The 16,051-nt window shown below is 46.3% G+C and overlaps 1 protein-coding gene across 1 annotated transcript in view; it reads right to left on the bottom strand.

Annotated features, from left to right (window-relative positions):
- Nucleotides 1–1,331: 1,331 nt before the first annotated feature.
- Nucleotides 1,332–16,051, bottom strand: part of LOC121581616 (pituitary adenylate cyclase-activating polypeptide type I receptor-like) — a 104,184-nt gene continuing 89,464 nt past the window's right edge. The window contains exons 12-15 of the mRNA XM_045224872.1: nucleotides 10,456–10,539; nucleotides 5,546–5,675; nucleotides 5,385–5,426; nucleotides 1,332–5,232 (exon numbers count right to left, since the gene is read on the bottom strand). Coding sequence (XP_045080807.1) covers nucleotides 5,014–5,232; nucleotides 5,385–5,426; nucleotides 5,546–5,675; nucleotides 10,456–10,539 — 475 coding nt within the window. The 3' untranslated portion in view covers nucleotides 1,332–5,013. The remainder of the gene's footprint in view (nucleotides 5,233–5,384; nucleotides 5,427–5,545; nucleotides 5,676–10,455; nucleotides 10,540–16,051) is intronic.

Here is a 16,051-nt window from a genome sequence, read left to right as displayed (position 1 = left end):
ACCGTTTCATAACACCACATAACACTGTATCATAACACCGTATCATAACACCGAATCATAACACTGTATCATAACACTGTATCATAACACTGCTCAATATTTAAAAATGAAAAACAAAGACACAACAACAGTAATTACATACTACACTGAGTATATCAAACACTAAGAACACCTTCCCAATATTGACTTGCACCCTCCCTTTTTGCACTCAGAACAGCCTCAGTTCGTCAGGCATGGACTCTACAAGGTGTCAAAAGCTTTCCACAGGGATGCTGGCCCATGTTGACTCCAGTGCTTCCCACAGTTGTGTCAAGTTGGCTGGATGTCCTTCGGGTGGTGGACCATTCTTGATACACATGGGAAACTGTTGAGCGTGAAAAGCAGCAGCATTGCAGTTCTTGAAACTAAAACCGGTGCGCCTGGCACCTACTACCACACCCCGTTCAAAGGCACTTAAATATTTTGTCTTGCCCATTCACCCTCTGAATGGCACATATACACAATCCATTTTTCAATTGTCTCAAGGCTTCAAAATCCTTCTTTAACCAGTCTCCTTCCCTTCATCTACACTGACTGAAGTGGATTTAACAAGTGACATCAATAAGGGATCATAGCTTCCACCTGGATTCACCTGGTCAGTCTGTCATAGAAAGAGCAGGTATTCTTAATGTTTTGTCCACCCAGTGTTGACATACTGTGTACTGATGGAAAATAAAGGACCTTATTTATCAAAGACATAAAACATCTACATTAAAATAGTTACTGAAGCGTTTTACAGGCAAGGCTGAGATCTGGTTGGTCTCTCTCTGGTTGGTCTCTGTCTGGAGCCTGGTCATATCAGAGCTATAGAGATCTGGTTGGTCTCTCTCTGGTTGGTCTCTGTGTGGAGCCTGGTCATATCAGAGCTATATAGATCTGGTTGGTCTCTCTCTGGTTGGTCTCTCTCTGCAGCATGTATTTAGAATGTAGAGAGTTAGAGCCATGCATTTACAATGGGTGAGTTCGTAAATTCACTCTGGCTATCTACTCTGATTTCAGAGCACTCTCGTCTGAGTGTGCCTGAGCGCAGAATAACTGATGAATTTTACGAACGCTCAACACCCGTTGAATATGGTCGTTGTCAGTAAACGTCGGCAAAAAATGTTGCCAGCAGCACAGTTACAGTCCCCAACGCTCTAGATAACATGTAAACAGCCTAACCAGCTCTGCTAGGGCGAGTAAAATGGTCAGAGTGAGCTGTTCTCTCATTTGTGTCTGGAAGTAGCTAGCAAGCTAGCCAACATTAGCCAGTTAGCTTGGGTGCTTGACTAACGTTGTGAGGTCAGAACGCTCGGATCAACCCTACTCCTCGGCCAGAGTGTCCAGTGTGCTCTCTGAACGCTCCGAGAGCCAAACGCTCTGACTTTACAAAAAGGACAATCTGACAACGCTCTGAGTTTACGAACGCCCAGAGCACACTCTGAGTGCACTCTGGCACTCCAGATTGAATTTACGAACACACACATTGTAGAGAGTTAGAGCCATCAAGGTTTCTACATTCTGACGCATTCCGATGACACCTCAACATTCTATGGCAGTCATGTTAGCCCCCCATTGACATTACAAGGGGAATATTTAAACCATACCATGTAACTGAATGTCTAGAATTAGAACAATATTAAAAGTTTGTAAATATATTGCTCTGGAGATATACTGCATACATGGCTCTGTGTCAGGTCGTGAGCTCAGAGGAGACAACCTGTATGGCACTTTGAAGATGACTGTACATACATGATGTTGAACAACAGCGAAAGCCAAGATATGGCATCACATTTTACTATTTCCCCCCCCCCCAATATTGTCATTATTTGGTGAATATATTGTTCATGTCAAAGAATACATCAATATCACATTATATGAGAGAGCCTGGCTAGTGGGAGGAGTTAGTTACTCTATGAGAGAGCCTGGCTAGTGGGAGGAGTTGGTTACTCTATGAGAGAGCCTGGCTAGTGGGAGGAGTTGGTTACTCTATGAGAGAGCCTGGCTAGTGGGAGGAGTTAGTTACTCTATGAGAGAGCCTGGCTAGTGGGAGGAGTTAGTTACTCTATGAGAGAGCCTGGCTAGTGGGAGGAGTTAGTTACTCTATGAGAGAGCCTGGCTAGTGGGAGGAGTTAGTTACTCTATGAGAGAGCCTGGCTAGTGGGAGGAGTTAGTTACTATATGAGAGAGCCTGGCTAGTGGGAGGAGTTAGTTACTCTATGAGAGAGCCTGGCTAGTGGGAGGAGTTAGTTACTATATGAGAGAGCCTGGCTAGTGGGAGGAGTTAGTTACTATATGAGAGAGCCTGGCTAGTGGGAGGAGTTAGTTACTCTATGAGAGAGCCTGGCTAGTGGGAGGAGTTAGTTACTATATGAGAGAGCCTGGCTAGTGGGAGGAGTTAGTTACTCTATGAGAGAGCCTGGCTAGTGGGAGGAGTTAGTTACTATATGAGAGAGCCTGGCTAGTGGGAGGAGTTAGTTACTCTATGAGAGAGCCTGGCTAGTGGGAGGAGTTAGTTACTCTATGAGAGAGCCTGGCTAGTGGGAGGAGTTGGTTACTATATGAGAGAGCCTGGCTAGTGGGAGGAGTTAGTTACTATATGAGAGAGCCTGGCTAGTGGGAGGAGTTAGTTACTCTATGAGAGAGCCTGGCTAGTGGGAGGAGTTAGTTACTCTATGAGAGAGCCTGGCTAGTGGGAGGAGTTAGTTACTCTATGAGAGAGCCTGGCTAGTGGGAGGAGTTAGTTACTATATGAGAGAGCCTGGCTAGTGGGAGGAGTTAGTTACTCTATGAGAGAGCCTGGCTAGTGGGAGGAGTTAGTTACTCTATGAGAGAGCCTGGCTAGTGGGAGGAGTTAGTTACTCTATGAGAGAGCCTGGCTAGTGGGAGGAGTTAGTTACTCTATGAGAGAGCCTGGCTAGTGGGAGGAGTTAGTTACTCTATGAGAGAGCCTGGCTAGTGGGAGGAGTTAGTTACTATATGAGAGAGCCTGGCTAGTGGGAGGAGTTAGTTACTCTATGAGAGAGCCTGGCTAGTGGGAGGAGTTAGTTACTCTATGAGAGAGCCTGGCTAGTGGGAGGAGTTAGTTACTCTATGAGAGAGCCTGGCTAGTGGGAGGAGTTAGTTACTCTATGAGAGAGCCTGGCTAGTGGGAGGAGTTAGTTACTCTATGAGAGAGCCTGGCTAGTGGGAGGAGTTAGTTACTCTATGAGAGAGCCTGGCTAGTGGGAGGAGTTAGTTACTCTATGAGAGAGCCTGGCTAGTGGGAGGAGTTAGTTACTCTATGAGAGAGCCTGGCTAGTGGGAGGAGTTAGTTACTATATGAGAGAGCCTGGCTAGTGGGAGGAGTTAGTTACTATATGAGAGAGCCTGGCTAGTGGGAGGAGTTAGTTACTATATGAGAGAGCCTGGCTAGTGGGAGGAGTTAGTTACTATATGAGAGAGCCTGGCTAGTGGGAGGAGTTGGTTACTCTATGAGAGAGCCTGGCTAGTGGGAGGAGTTGGTTACTCTATGAGAGAGCCTGGCTAGTGGGAGGAGTTGGTTACTCTATGAGAGAGCCTGGCTAGTGGGAGGAGTTGGTTACTCTATGAGAGAGCCTGGCTAGTGGGAGGAGTTAGTTACTCTATGAGAGAGCCTGGCTAGTGGGAGGAGTTAGTTACTCTATGAGAGAGCCTGGCTAGTGGGAGGAGTTGGTTACTCTATGAGAGAGCCTGGCTAGTGGGAGGAGTTAGTTACTCTATGAGAGAGCCTGGCTAGTGGGAGGAGTTAGTTACTCTATGAGAGAGCCTGGCTAGTGGGAGGAGTTAGTTACATTTTTACAGTTACAGTTCTTTTCTAAAGATAACTAACGAACATGGAATCTGAATTGTCTGGGAAGAAGAGGGCCTGAAGATAACTGGTTAGGGAGGGGTCTGAGCCAATTAGACAATCCGGTGGGCAAGTGGTGTCTCGGCCAATCAGGTGTTCTGCTTAAGGGTGGGCGAGGTCTCAGCTAGGTGTCTCAGCCAATCAGGAGGGCAGGTTGAGTGTGGGCGGTGTCTCAGCCAATCAGGTGGAAAGGTTGATGGAGGGCGTGGTCAGTGAGGTGTCTCAGCCAATCAGGTGGGCAGATTGAGTGTGGACGGTGTCTCGGCCAGGGGTTTGAGACAATCAGGTGGGCAGATTGAGTGTGGACGGTGTCTCGGCCAGGGGTTTGAGACAATCAGGTGGGCAGGTTGAGTGTGGACGGTGTCTCAGCCAATCAGGTGGGCAGGTTGAGTGTGGACGGTGTCTCGGCCAATCAGGTGGGCAGGTTGAGTGTGGACGGTGTCTCAGCCAGGGGTTTGAGACAATCAGGTGGGCAGATTGAGTGTGGACGGTGTCTCGGCCAATCAGGTGGGCAGATTGAGTGTGGACGGTGTCTCGGCCAATCAGGTGGGCAGATTGAGTGTGGACGGTGTCTCGGCCAGGGGTTTGAGACAATCAGGTGGGCAGGTTGAGTGTGGACGGTGTCTCAGCCAATCAGGTGGGCAGGTTGAGTGTGGACGGTGTCTCAGCCAATCAGGTGGGCAGGTTGAGTGTGGACGGTGTCTCGGCCAATCAGGTGGGCAGATTGAGTGTGGACGGTGTCTCGGCCAATCAGGTGGGCAGGTTGAGTGTGGACGGTGTCTCGGCCAGGGGATTGAGACAATCAGGTGGGCAGGTTGAGTGTGGACGGTGTCTCAGCCAATCAGGTGGGCAGGTTGAGTGTGGACGGTGTCTCGGCCAATCAGGTGGGCAGGTTGAGTGTGGACGGTGTCTCAGCCAATCAGGTGGGCAGGTTGAGTGTGGACGGTGTCTCGGCCAATCAGGTGGGCAGGTTGAGTGTGGACGGTGTCTCAGCCAGGGGTTTGAGACAATCAGGTGGGCAGGTTGAGTGTGGACGGTGTCTCGGCCAATCAGGTGGGCAGGTTGAGTGTGGACGGTGTCTGGGCCAATCAGGTGGGCAGATTGAGTGTGGACGGTGTCTCGGCCAATCAGGTGGGCAGGTTGAGTGTGGACGGTGTCTCGGCCAGGGGGTCCACCATGCGTATCTGTAAGACAGAGGAGCTCTTGGAACTGAGCATGGAGAGCTGTCCCCCCCCGTTGACCCCGCTGCTGGCCAGGGATGGGTGGCGCTGCTGGTTATTCAGATCCACAGTAAAGTAACGGTTCACCCTCCAGCTCCGCCACTTCCTCTTGACCTCAGACTGCACCTGGAATAACAGACAATAACAGAGTTATAATGTCATAGTCTAGTCCACTAGGTGGTTACTAACACTACTACTTAGTCTAATACTGAAGGCAGAAAGTTCACATCAGTTATTGTTAATGACACTAATCATCAGTCACATCAGAAACCTCCTACCTCTCCATTGAGGAAACAGTAGAGCACAGCCACAACAAAACCCTGAAGAGGAAAACAAGAGAGGAGAGATGAGCAGTTGAACAGTGTTCGTCCTTTTCAACAATGCTCTCAGAGTCACTGCTAATACACGAGCCCACTAGTCTAAGGAGGGAGTGTGTTACCTGAAAAGATCCCAGCCCCAGCTCAAACACCAGCCTCTCTTTCTTGCTGACGTCCTCCGGTGAGAAGGCAAACACAGTGTAGTGGATCCCAAAGAGGGGGATGAGGAGGAGGGTGGACCGGGCCAGACGCCTGACAACAACATATCAGATTCTTACTACTTATACAAAAAAACTATACACAACACAACATTGTCACAACCTTAGAACAACAAATACACAACATTACACTGTTTCAACCTTGGAACAACAAATACAAACTCATGTGAAGGTGAAATTACAGAGGAGGAACTTCTGGATGCAATTAAAGACTAAGTCCGGGAAAACTCCAGGGTTGGATGGCATACCAGTCGAAGAATACCAAACCTTTTTTGATATACTAAGAGGACCGTTATTAGCATGTTTTAACCACTCCTATGTAAATGGTAGATTATCTGACACTCAAGAAGAAGGTCTGATCTCATTATTACTGAAACAGGATACAAGTGGAAAATATAAAGATCCAGTTCATTAAAAAAATTGGCGGCCCCTTACACTTTAGTGTTGTGATGCAAAAATTCTAGCAAAATGTATAGCGCATAGAATTAAAAAGGTATTGTAGGATATTATTAATTCTAATCAGACAGGTTTTTTACAAGGAAGATACATTGGAGATATTTACATTTACATTTTACATTTTACATTGGAGATAATATAAGACAAGTATTGGAAACAATAGAACATTATGGAAAATCTGAGAAACCAGGCCTGCTTTTCATAGCAGACTTCGAAAAGGCATTTGATAAAGTACGACTGGGGTTTATATATAAATGCCTGGAATTATTTCAATTTTGGTGAATCTCTTATAAAATGGGTCAAAATCATGTATAGTAACCCTAGGTGTAAAATAGTAAATAATGGCTATTTCTCAGAAAGTTTTAAACTGTCAAGAGGAGTGAAACAAGGTTGTCCACTATCAGCATATCTATTTATTGTGGCCATCGAGATGTTAGCTATTAAAATCAGATCCAATAATAATATCAGGGGATTAGAAATCCAGGGCTTAAAAACAAAGGTGTCATTGTACGCTGATGATTCATGTTTTCTTTTAAATCCACAACTAGAATCACTCCACAGCCTCATAGAGGATCTAGATACATTTTCTAACCTCCCTGGATTACAACCAAATTATGACAAATGTACTACAGTGGGGGAAAAAAATATTTAGTCAGCCACCAATTGTGCAAGTTCTCCCACTTAAAAAGATGAGAGAGGCCTGTAATTTTCATCATAGGTACACGTCAACTATGACAGACAAAAGGAGAAAAAACATCCAGAAAATCACATTGTAGGATTTTTAATGAATTTATTTGCAAATTATGGTGGAAAATTAGTATTTGGTCAAGCAGTATCAAGATCCATCGGATGTAGTGATCACAATATAGTAGCCATATCTAGGAAAACCAAAGTTCCAAAGGCTGGGCCTAATATAGTGTATAAGAGGTCATACAATACGTTTTGTAGTGATTCCTATGTTGTTGATGTAAAGAATATTTGTTGGTCTGTGGTGTGTAATGAGGAGCAACCAGATGCTGCACTTGACACATTTATGAAATTGCTTATTCCAGTTACTAATAAGGATGCACCCATTTAGAAAATGACTGTAAAAACGGTTAAATCCCTGTGGATTGATGAGGAATTGAAAAATGGTATGGTTGTATTGTATTCTTCACGGAATTCTAAGCGAATCTTGTCTGCTAAATGAACTAGTGTAGCCCACAGCCGTTTGGCATAGCCAGATCAGGACCTAACATAAGGACAACTCAGAGTATGCTATTCTGTTCTTCTGAAATAGACTCCATTTTCTTCATATCATGCTGCCCATCATTACGCACATCTACGCTTCATTGGACTCACCTGGACTTCATCACTGTTTAATTACCCATATATGTCTGTTCCTCAGTTGTGATCCCCGTGTCAGCATTAATGCCGTTATGTTTCCCATGTCCAGATGTGTCTGTGTTTTGTTTCATGTCTGTATATATTAAATATACACCTTATAGAACAGCAGAGACTGTGAAGCAACACACACATAGGCACAGACACATGCATACACACACAATACAAAATACTACTACAACCTGACTAAAACTTACACTAAGACATCCTCCAGACAACAACACAACTACAACCTGACTAAGATTAACACGCAGACATCCTCCTGACAACCTAACAACATTGCTACAACCTGAATAAGACTAACACTCAGACAACACAACACTCAGATCTGGGATATGTCCCTGGTAGCGTCTGAGAATAACGTTAACTGGAAACCACATATCCTGTGGCCGCATTTATTGTACTTTGGGACTTTAACAAAACAAACGACTCCATTCTGCTCCTCCCTTCCTATAGGGAGAAACTCAAACAGGAAGTACCCGTGCTAAGGTCTATTCAACACTGGTCTGACCAATCGGAATCCATGTGTCAAGATTGTTTTGATCACGTGGACTGGGATATGGTCCGGGTTGCCTCTGAGAATAACACTGACACGGTGACTGAGTTCATCAAGAAGTGTATAGGAGATGTTGTTCACACTGTGACGATTAAAACCTACCCAAACCAAAAACCGTGGATTGATGGCAGCATTCGCACAAAACTGAAAGCGCAAACCACCGCATTTAACCACAGCAAGGTGACTGGGAATATGGTTGAATACAAACAGTGCAGTTATGCAGTAAGGCAATCAAACAGGCAAAACGTCAGGACAGAGACAAAGTGGAGTCGCAATTCAACGGCTCAGACACGAGACGTATGTGGCAGGGTCTACAGACAATCACAGACTACAAAAGGAAAACCAGCCACGTTGCCGACACCGACGTCTTGCTCCTGGACAAGCTAAAGACCTTCTTCGCCCGCTTTGAGGATAACACAGTGCCACCGACGTGGCCCGCTCCCGAGGACTGTGGGCTCTCGTTCTGCGTGGCCATTGTGAGTAAGACGTTTAAGCATGTTAACCCTCGCAAGGCTGCCGGCCCAGACGGCATCCCTAGCCGCGTCCTCAGAGCATGCGCAGACCAGCTGGCTGGTGTGTTTACGAACATATTCATTCTCTCCCTTTCCCAGTCTGCTGTTCCCACATGCTTCAAGATGGTCACCATTGTTCCTGTACCCAAGAAAGCAAAGATAACTGAACTAAATGACTATCGCCCTGCAGCACACTCACCTCTGTCATCATGAAGAGCTTTGAGAGACTAGTTAAGGATCATATCACCTCTACCTTACCTGTCACCCTAGACCCACAGCAATTTGCTTACCGCCCCAATAGATCCACAGACGATGCAATCGCCATCATTCTGCACTCTGCCCTATCCCATCTGGACAAGAGGAATACCTATGTAAGAATGCTGTTCATTGACTATAGCTCAGCATTCAACACCATAGTACCCTCCAAGCTCATCATTAAGCTCGAGGCCCTGGGTCTGAACCCCGCCCTGTGCAACTGGGTCCTGGACTTCCTGACGGGCCGCCCCCAGGTGGTGAAGGTAGGAAACAACATCTCCACTTCGCTGATCCTCAACACTGGGGCCCACAAGGGTGTGTGTTCCGCCCCCTCCTGTACTCCCTGTTCACCCATGACTGCGTGGCCAAGCACGCCTCCAACTCAATCATCAAGTTTGCAGACGACACAACAGTACTAGGCCTGATTACCAACAATGACGAGACAGCCTACAGGGAGGAGGTGAGGGCTCTGGCGGAGTGGGGCCAGGAAAATAACCTCTCTCTCAACGTCAACAAAACGAAGTAGCTGATCGTGGAATTCAGGAGACAGCAGAGGGAGCACCCCCCTGTCCTCATCAACAGGACAGCAGTGGAGAAGGTAAAAAGCTTCAGGTTCCTCGGCGTACACATCACCGACAATCTGAAATCTTCCACAGACAGTGTGGTGAAGAAGGTCCCTAAGACCCTCACAAACTTTTACAGATGAGAGAGCATCCTGTCGGGCTGTATCACCACCTGGTATGGCAACTGCACCGCCCACAACCGCAGGGCTCTCCAGTCTGCCAAACGCATCACCGGGGGCACACTGCCTGCCCTCCAGGACACCTACAGCACCCAATGTCACAGGAAGGCCAAAAATATCATCAAGGACATCATCCACCCGAGCCACTGCCTGTTCATCCCGCTATCATCCAGAAGGCGAGTTCAGTACAGGTGCATCAAAGCTGGGACCGAGAGAATGAACAACAGCTTTTATCTCAAGGCCATCAGACTGTTAAATAGCCACCACTAGCCGGCCTCCACCCAGTACCCTGGCCTGAACTTAGTCACTGGCACTAGCCGGCTACCACCCGGTTACTCAACCCTGCACATTAGAGGCTGCTGCCCTATGTACACAGACATGGAATCACTGGTCACCTTAATAATGGAACACTAGTCACTTTAATAATGTTTACATACTGTTTTACTCATTTAATATGTATATACTGTATTCTAGTCAATGCAATCCTATCCAACTATTGCTGAATATATATTATTCTATCCTACGTATTCTTCAGATATACTAAATATTCTATCCACATACTGTCCATGATTTCTATACATCCCCATCACATATATATTTATACTGTGGACTGAGGACATTGCTCGTCCTAATATTTATATATTTCATAACTCCATTCTTTAACTTTTAGATTTGTGTGTATTGTTAGATATTACTGCACTGTTGGAGCTAGGAGCATTTCGCAATAACATCTGCTAAATACGTGACCAACACAATTTGATTTGATTTGACCTGACTAAGAATAACACTCAGATTGTAACATATGAGGAAACTCACAGGCAAACAGACAAACAAACAAACAGATACACACACACACACACACACACACACACACACACACACACACACACACACACACACACAGACTTACAGTGTGATGGCTGATAGCTCTGACATCATGCAGGAATGTTGGACAGCCTGAGTGGGTTCACTGAAGCATTTCTGAGCACAGCTACTACAACAGAGACAGACAGACACAGACAGAGACAACAGACACCACATGTCAAACACACACACACAGTCATACACACACACACACACACACACACACACACACGTCTTAACTATACAACACATCAGACAGTCTCATAAAACATAAAAGACAAGACATAGAGGCAGCGCTAAGGACAGGTACTTACAGGTGGATCCTGGACATAGAGTCAGGGCTAAGACAGGTACTTACAGGTAGATCCTGGACATAGAGTCAGGGCTAAGGACAGGTACTTACAGGTAGATACTGGACATAGAGTCAGGACTAAGGACAGATACTTACAGATAGATCCTGGACATAGAGTCAGGGCTAAGGACAGATACTTACAGATAGATCCTGGACATAGAGTCAGGGCTAAGGACAGATACTTACAGATAGATCCTGGACATAGAGTCAGGACTAAGGACAGATACTTACAGATAGATCCTGGACATAGAGTCAGGGCTAAGACAGGTACTTACAGATAGATCCTGGACATAGAGTCAGGGCTAAGGACAGATACTTACAGATAGATCCTGGACATAGAGTCAGGGCTAAGGACAGATACTTACAGATAGATCCTGGACATAGAGTCAGGACTAAGGACAGATACTTACAGATAGATCCTGGACATAGAGTCAGGGCTAAGACAGGTACTTACAGATAGATCCTGGACATAGAGTCAGGGCTAAGGACAGATACTTACAGATAGATCCTGGACATAGAGTCAGGACTAAGGACAGATACTTACAGATAGATCCTGGACATAGAGTCAGGGCTAAGGACAGATACTTACAGATAGATCCTGGACATAGAGTCAGGACTAAGGACAGATACTTACAGATAGATCCTGGACATAGAGTCAGGGCTAAGACAGGTACTTACAGGTAGATCCTGGACATAGAGTCAGGGCTAAGACAGGTACTTACAGGTAGATACTGGACATAGAGTCAGGACTAAGGACAGATACTTACAGGTAGATCCTGGACATAGAGTCAGGACTAAGGACAGATACTTACAGGTAGATCCTGGACATAGAGTCAGGGCTAAGGACAGGTACTTACAGGTGGATCCTGGACATAGAGTCAGGGCTAAGGACAGATACTTACAGGTGGATCCTGGACATAGAGTCAGGGCTAAGGACAGGTACTTACAGGTAGATCCTGGACATAGAGTCAGGGCTAAGACCAGGTACTTACAGGTGGATATTGGACATAGAGTCAGGGCTAAGACAGGTACTTACAGGTAGATCCTGGACATAGAGTCAGGGCTAAGGACAGATACTTACAGGTAGATACTGGACATAGAGTCAGGGCTAAGACCAGGTACTTACAGGTAGATCCTGGACATAGAGTCAGTGCTAAGACAGGTACTTACAGGTAGATATTGGACATAGAGTCAGGGCTAAGACCAGGTACTTACAGGTAGATCCTGGACATAGAGTCAGGGCTAAGACAGGTACTTACAGGTAGATACTGGACATAGAGTCAGGGCTAAGACCAGGTACTTACAGGTAGATACTGGACATAGAGTCAGGGCTAAGACAGGTACTTACAGGTAGATCCTGGACATAGAGTCAGTGCTAAGACCAGGTACTTACAGGTAGATCCTGGACATAGAGTCCGGGCTAAGGCAGGTACTTACAGGTAGATCCTGGACATAGAGTCAGGGCTAAGGCAGGTACTTACAGGTAGATCCTGGACATAGAGTCAGGGCTAAGGACAGATACTTACAGGTAGATACTGGACATAGAGTCAGGGCTAAGGACAGATACTTACAGGTAGATCCTGGACATAGAGTCAGGGCTAAGGACAGATACTTACAGGTAGATACTGGACATAGAGTCAGGGCTAAGGACAGATACTTACAGGTAGATACTGGACATAGAGTCAGGGCTAAGGACAGATACTTACAGGTAGATCCTGGACATAGAGTCAGGGCTAAGGACAGATACTTACAGGTAGATACTGGACATAGAGTCAGGGCTAAGGACAGGTACTTACAGGTAGATACTGGACATAGAGTCAGGACTAAGGACAGATACTTACAGATAGATCCTGGACATAGAGTCAGGGCTAAGGACAGGTACTTACAGGTAGATCCTGGACATAGAGTCAGGGCTAAGACAGGTACTTACAGGTAGATACTGGACATAGAGTCAGGACTAAGGACAGATACTTACAGGTAGATCCTGGACATAGAGTCAGGGCTAAGACAGGTACTTACAGGTAGATACTGGACATAGAGTCAGGGCTAAGACAGGTACTTACAGGTAGATCCTGGACATAGAGTCAGGGCTAAGACAGGTACTTACAGGTAGATACTGGACATAGAGTCAGGGCTAAGGACAGGTACTTACAGGTAGATCCTGGACATAGAGTCAGTGCTAAGACAGGTACTTACAGGTAGATATTGGACATAGAGTCAGGTCTAAGACCAGGTACTTACAAGTAGATACTGGACATAGAGTCAGGGCTAAGACAGGTACTTACAGGTAGATCCTGGACATAGAGTCAGGGCTAAGACCAGGCACTTACAGGTAGATACTGGACATAGAGTCAGGGATAAGACAGGTACTTACAGGTAGATACTGGACATAGAGTCAGGGCTAAGGACAGGTACTTACAGGTAGATACTGGACATAGAGTCAGGGCTAAGGCCAGGTACTTACAGGTAGATACTGGACATAGAGTCAGGGATAAGGCCAGGTACTTACAGGTAGATACTGGACATAGAGTCAGGGCTAAGGACAGGTACTTACAGGTAGATACTGGACATAGAGTCAGGGCTAAGGCAGGTACTTACAGGTAGATCCTGGACATAGAGTCAGGGCTAAGACAGGTACTTACAGGTAGATACTGGACATAGAGTCAGGGCTAAGAACAGGTACTTACAGGTAGATCCTGGACATAGAGTCAGGGCTAAGGACAGATACTTACAGGTAGATCCTGGACATAGAGTCAGGGCTAAGACAGGTACTTACAGGTAGATACTGGACATAGAGTCAAGGCTAAGGACAGGTACTTACAGGTAGATACTGGACATAGAGTCAGGGCTAAGGCCAGGTACTTACAGGTGGATCCTGGATATAGAGTCAGGGCTTAGACCAGGTACTTACAGGTAGACCCTGGACATAGAGTCAGGGATAAGGCCAGGTACTTACAGGTAGATACTGGACATAGAGTCAGGGCTAAGACAGGTACTTACAGGTAGATCCTGGACATAGAGTCGGGGCTAAGACCAGGTACTTACAGGTAGATACTGGACATAGAGTCAGGGCTAAGACAGGTACTTACAGGTAGATACTGGACATAGAGTCAGGGCTAAGACCAGGTACTTACAGGTAGATCCTGGACATAGAGTCAGGGCTAAGACAGGTACTTACAGGTAGATACTGGACATAGAGTCAGGGCTAAGACAGGTACTTACAGGTAGATACTGGACATAGAGTCAGGACTAAGGACAGATACTTACAGGTAGTTCTTGGACATAGAGTCAGGGATAAGTCCAGGTACTTACAGGTGGATCCTGGACATAGACTCAGGGCTAAGGCAGGTACTTACAGGTAGATATGGACATGAGGTAAGACCAGTACTTACTTCTATATTGGCTAGGACAGTTACTTACAGGTAGATATTGGATATTGAGTCAGGGCTAAGGACAGATACTTACAGGTAGATCCTGGACATAGAGTCAGGGCTAAGGACAGATACTTACAGGTAGATACTGGACATAGAGTCAGGGCTAAGGACAGTTACTTACAGGTAGATACTGGACATAGAGTCAGGGCTAAGGACAGATACTTACAGGTAGATCTTGGACATAGAGTCAGGGCTAAGACAGGTACTTACAGGTAGATCCTGGACATATAGTCAGGGCTAAGGACAGATACTTACAGGTAGATACTGGACATAGAGTCAGGGCTAAGACCAGGTACTTACAGGTGGATCCTGGACATAGAGTCAGGGCTAAGACCAGGTACTTACAGGTAGATCCTGGACATAGAGTCAGGGCTAAGGACAGATACTTACAGGTGGATCCTGGACATAGAGTCAGGGCTAAGACCAGGTACTTACAGGTGGATCCTGGACATAGAGTCAGGGCTAAGGACAGATACTTACAGGTGGATCCTGGACATAGAGTCAGGGCTAAGACCAGGTACTTACAGGTGGATCCTGGACATAGAGTCAGGGCTAAGGACAGATACTTACAGGTGGATCCTGGACATAGAGTCAGGGCTAAGACCAGGTACTTACAGGTGGATACTGGACATAGAGTCAGGGCTAAGGACAGGTACTTACAGGTGGATCCTGGACATAGAGTCAGGGCTAAGGACAGATACTTACAGGTGGATCCTGGACATAGAGTCAGGGCTAAGACCAGGTACTTACAGGTAGATCCTGGACATAGAGTCAGTGCTAAGACAGGTACTTACAGGTAGATATTGGACATAGAGTCAGGGCTAAGACAGGTACTTACAGGTAGATCCTGGACATAGAGTCAGGGCAAAGGACAGATACTTACAGGTAGATACTGGACATAGAGTCAGGGCTAAGACCAGGTACTTACAGGTAGATCCTGGACATAGAGTCAGTGCTAAGACAGGTACTTACAGGTAGATATTGGACATAGAGTCAGGGCTAAGACCAGGTACTTACAGGTAGATACTGGACATAGAGTCAGGGCTAAGACAGGTACTTACAGGTAGATCCTGGACATAGAGTCAGGGCTAAGACCAGGTACTTACAGGTAGATACTGGACATAGAGTCAGGGATAAGACAGGTACTTACAGGTAGATCCTGGACATAGAGTCAGTGCTAAGACCAGGTACTTACAGGTAGATCCTGGACATAGAGTCCGGGCTAAGGCAGGTACTTACAGGTAGATCCTGGACATAGAGTCAGGGCTAAGGACAGATACTTACAGGTAGATCCTGGACATAGAGTCAGGGCTAAGACAGGTACTTACAGGTAGATCCTGGACATAGAGTCAGGGCTAAGACAGGTACTTACAGGTAGATACTGGACATAGAGTCAGGACTAAGGACAGATACTTACAGGTAGATCCTGGACATAGAGTCAGGGCTAAGACAGGTACTTACAGGTAGATACTGGACATAGAGTCAGGGCTAAGACAGGTACTTACAGGTAGATCCTGGACATAGAGTCAGGGCTAAGACAGGAACTTACAGGTAGATCCTGGACATAGAGTCAGGGCTAAGACCAGGTACTTACAGGTGGATCCTGGACATAGAGTCAGGGCTAAGACAGGTACTTACAGGTAGATCCTGGACATAGAGTCAGGGCTAAGACAGGAACTTACAGGTAGATCCTGGACATAGAGTCAGGGCTAAGGCAGGTACTTACAGGTAGATCCTGGACATAGAGTCAGGGCTAAGACCAGGTACTTACAGGTAGATCCCGGACATAGAGTCAGGGCTAAGACAGGTACTTACAGGTAGATACTGGACATAGAGTCAAGGCTAAGGACAGGTAC

Source organism: Coregonus clupeaformis, chromosome 14, assembly GCF_020615455.1.
Source record: "Coregonus clupeaformis isolate EN_2021a chromosome 14, ASM2061545v1, whole genome shotgun sequence".
In the NCBI taxonomy this organism is placed as follows: domain Eukaryota; kingdom Metazoa; phylum Chordata; class Actinopteri; order Salmoniformes; family Salmonidae; genus Coregonus; species Coregonus clupeaformis.
The sequence above is the reverse complement of the archived record's forward strand: the minus strand, read 5'-3'. Positions and strand labels throughout refer to the sequence as shown.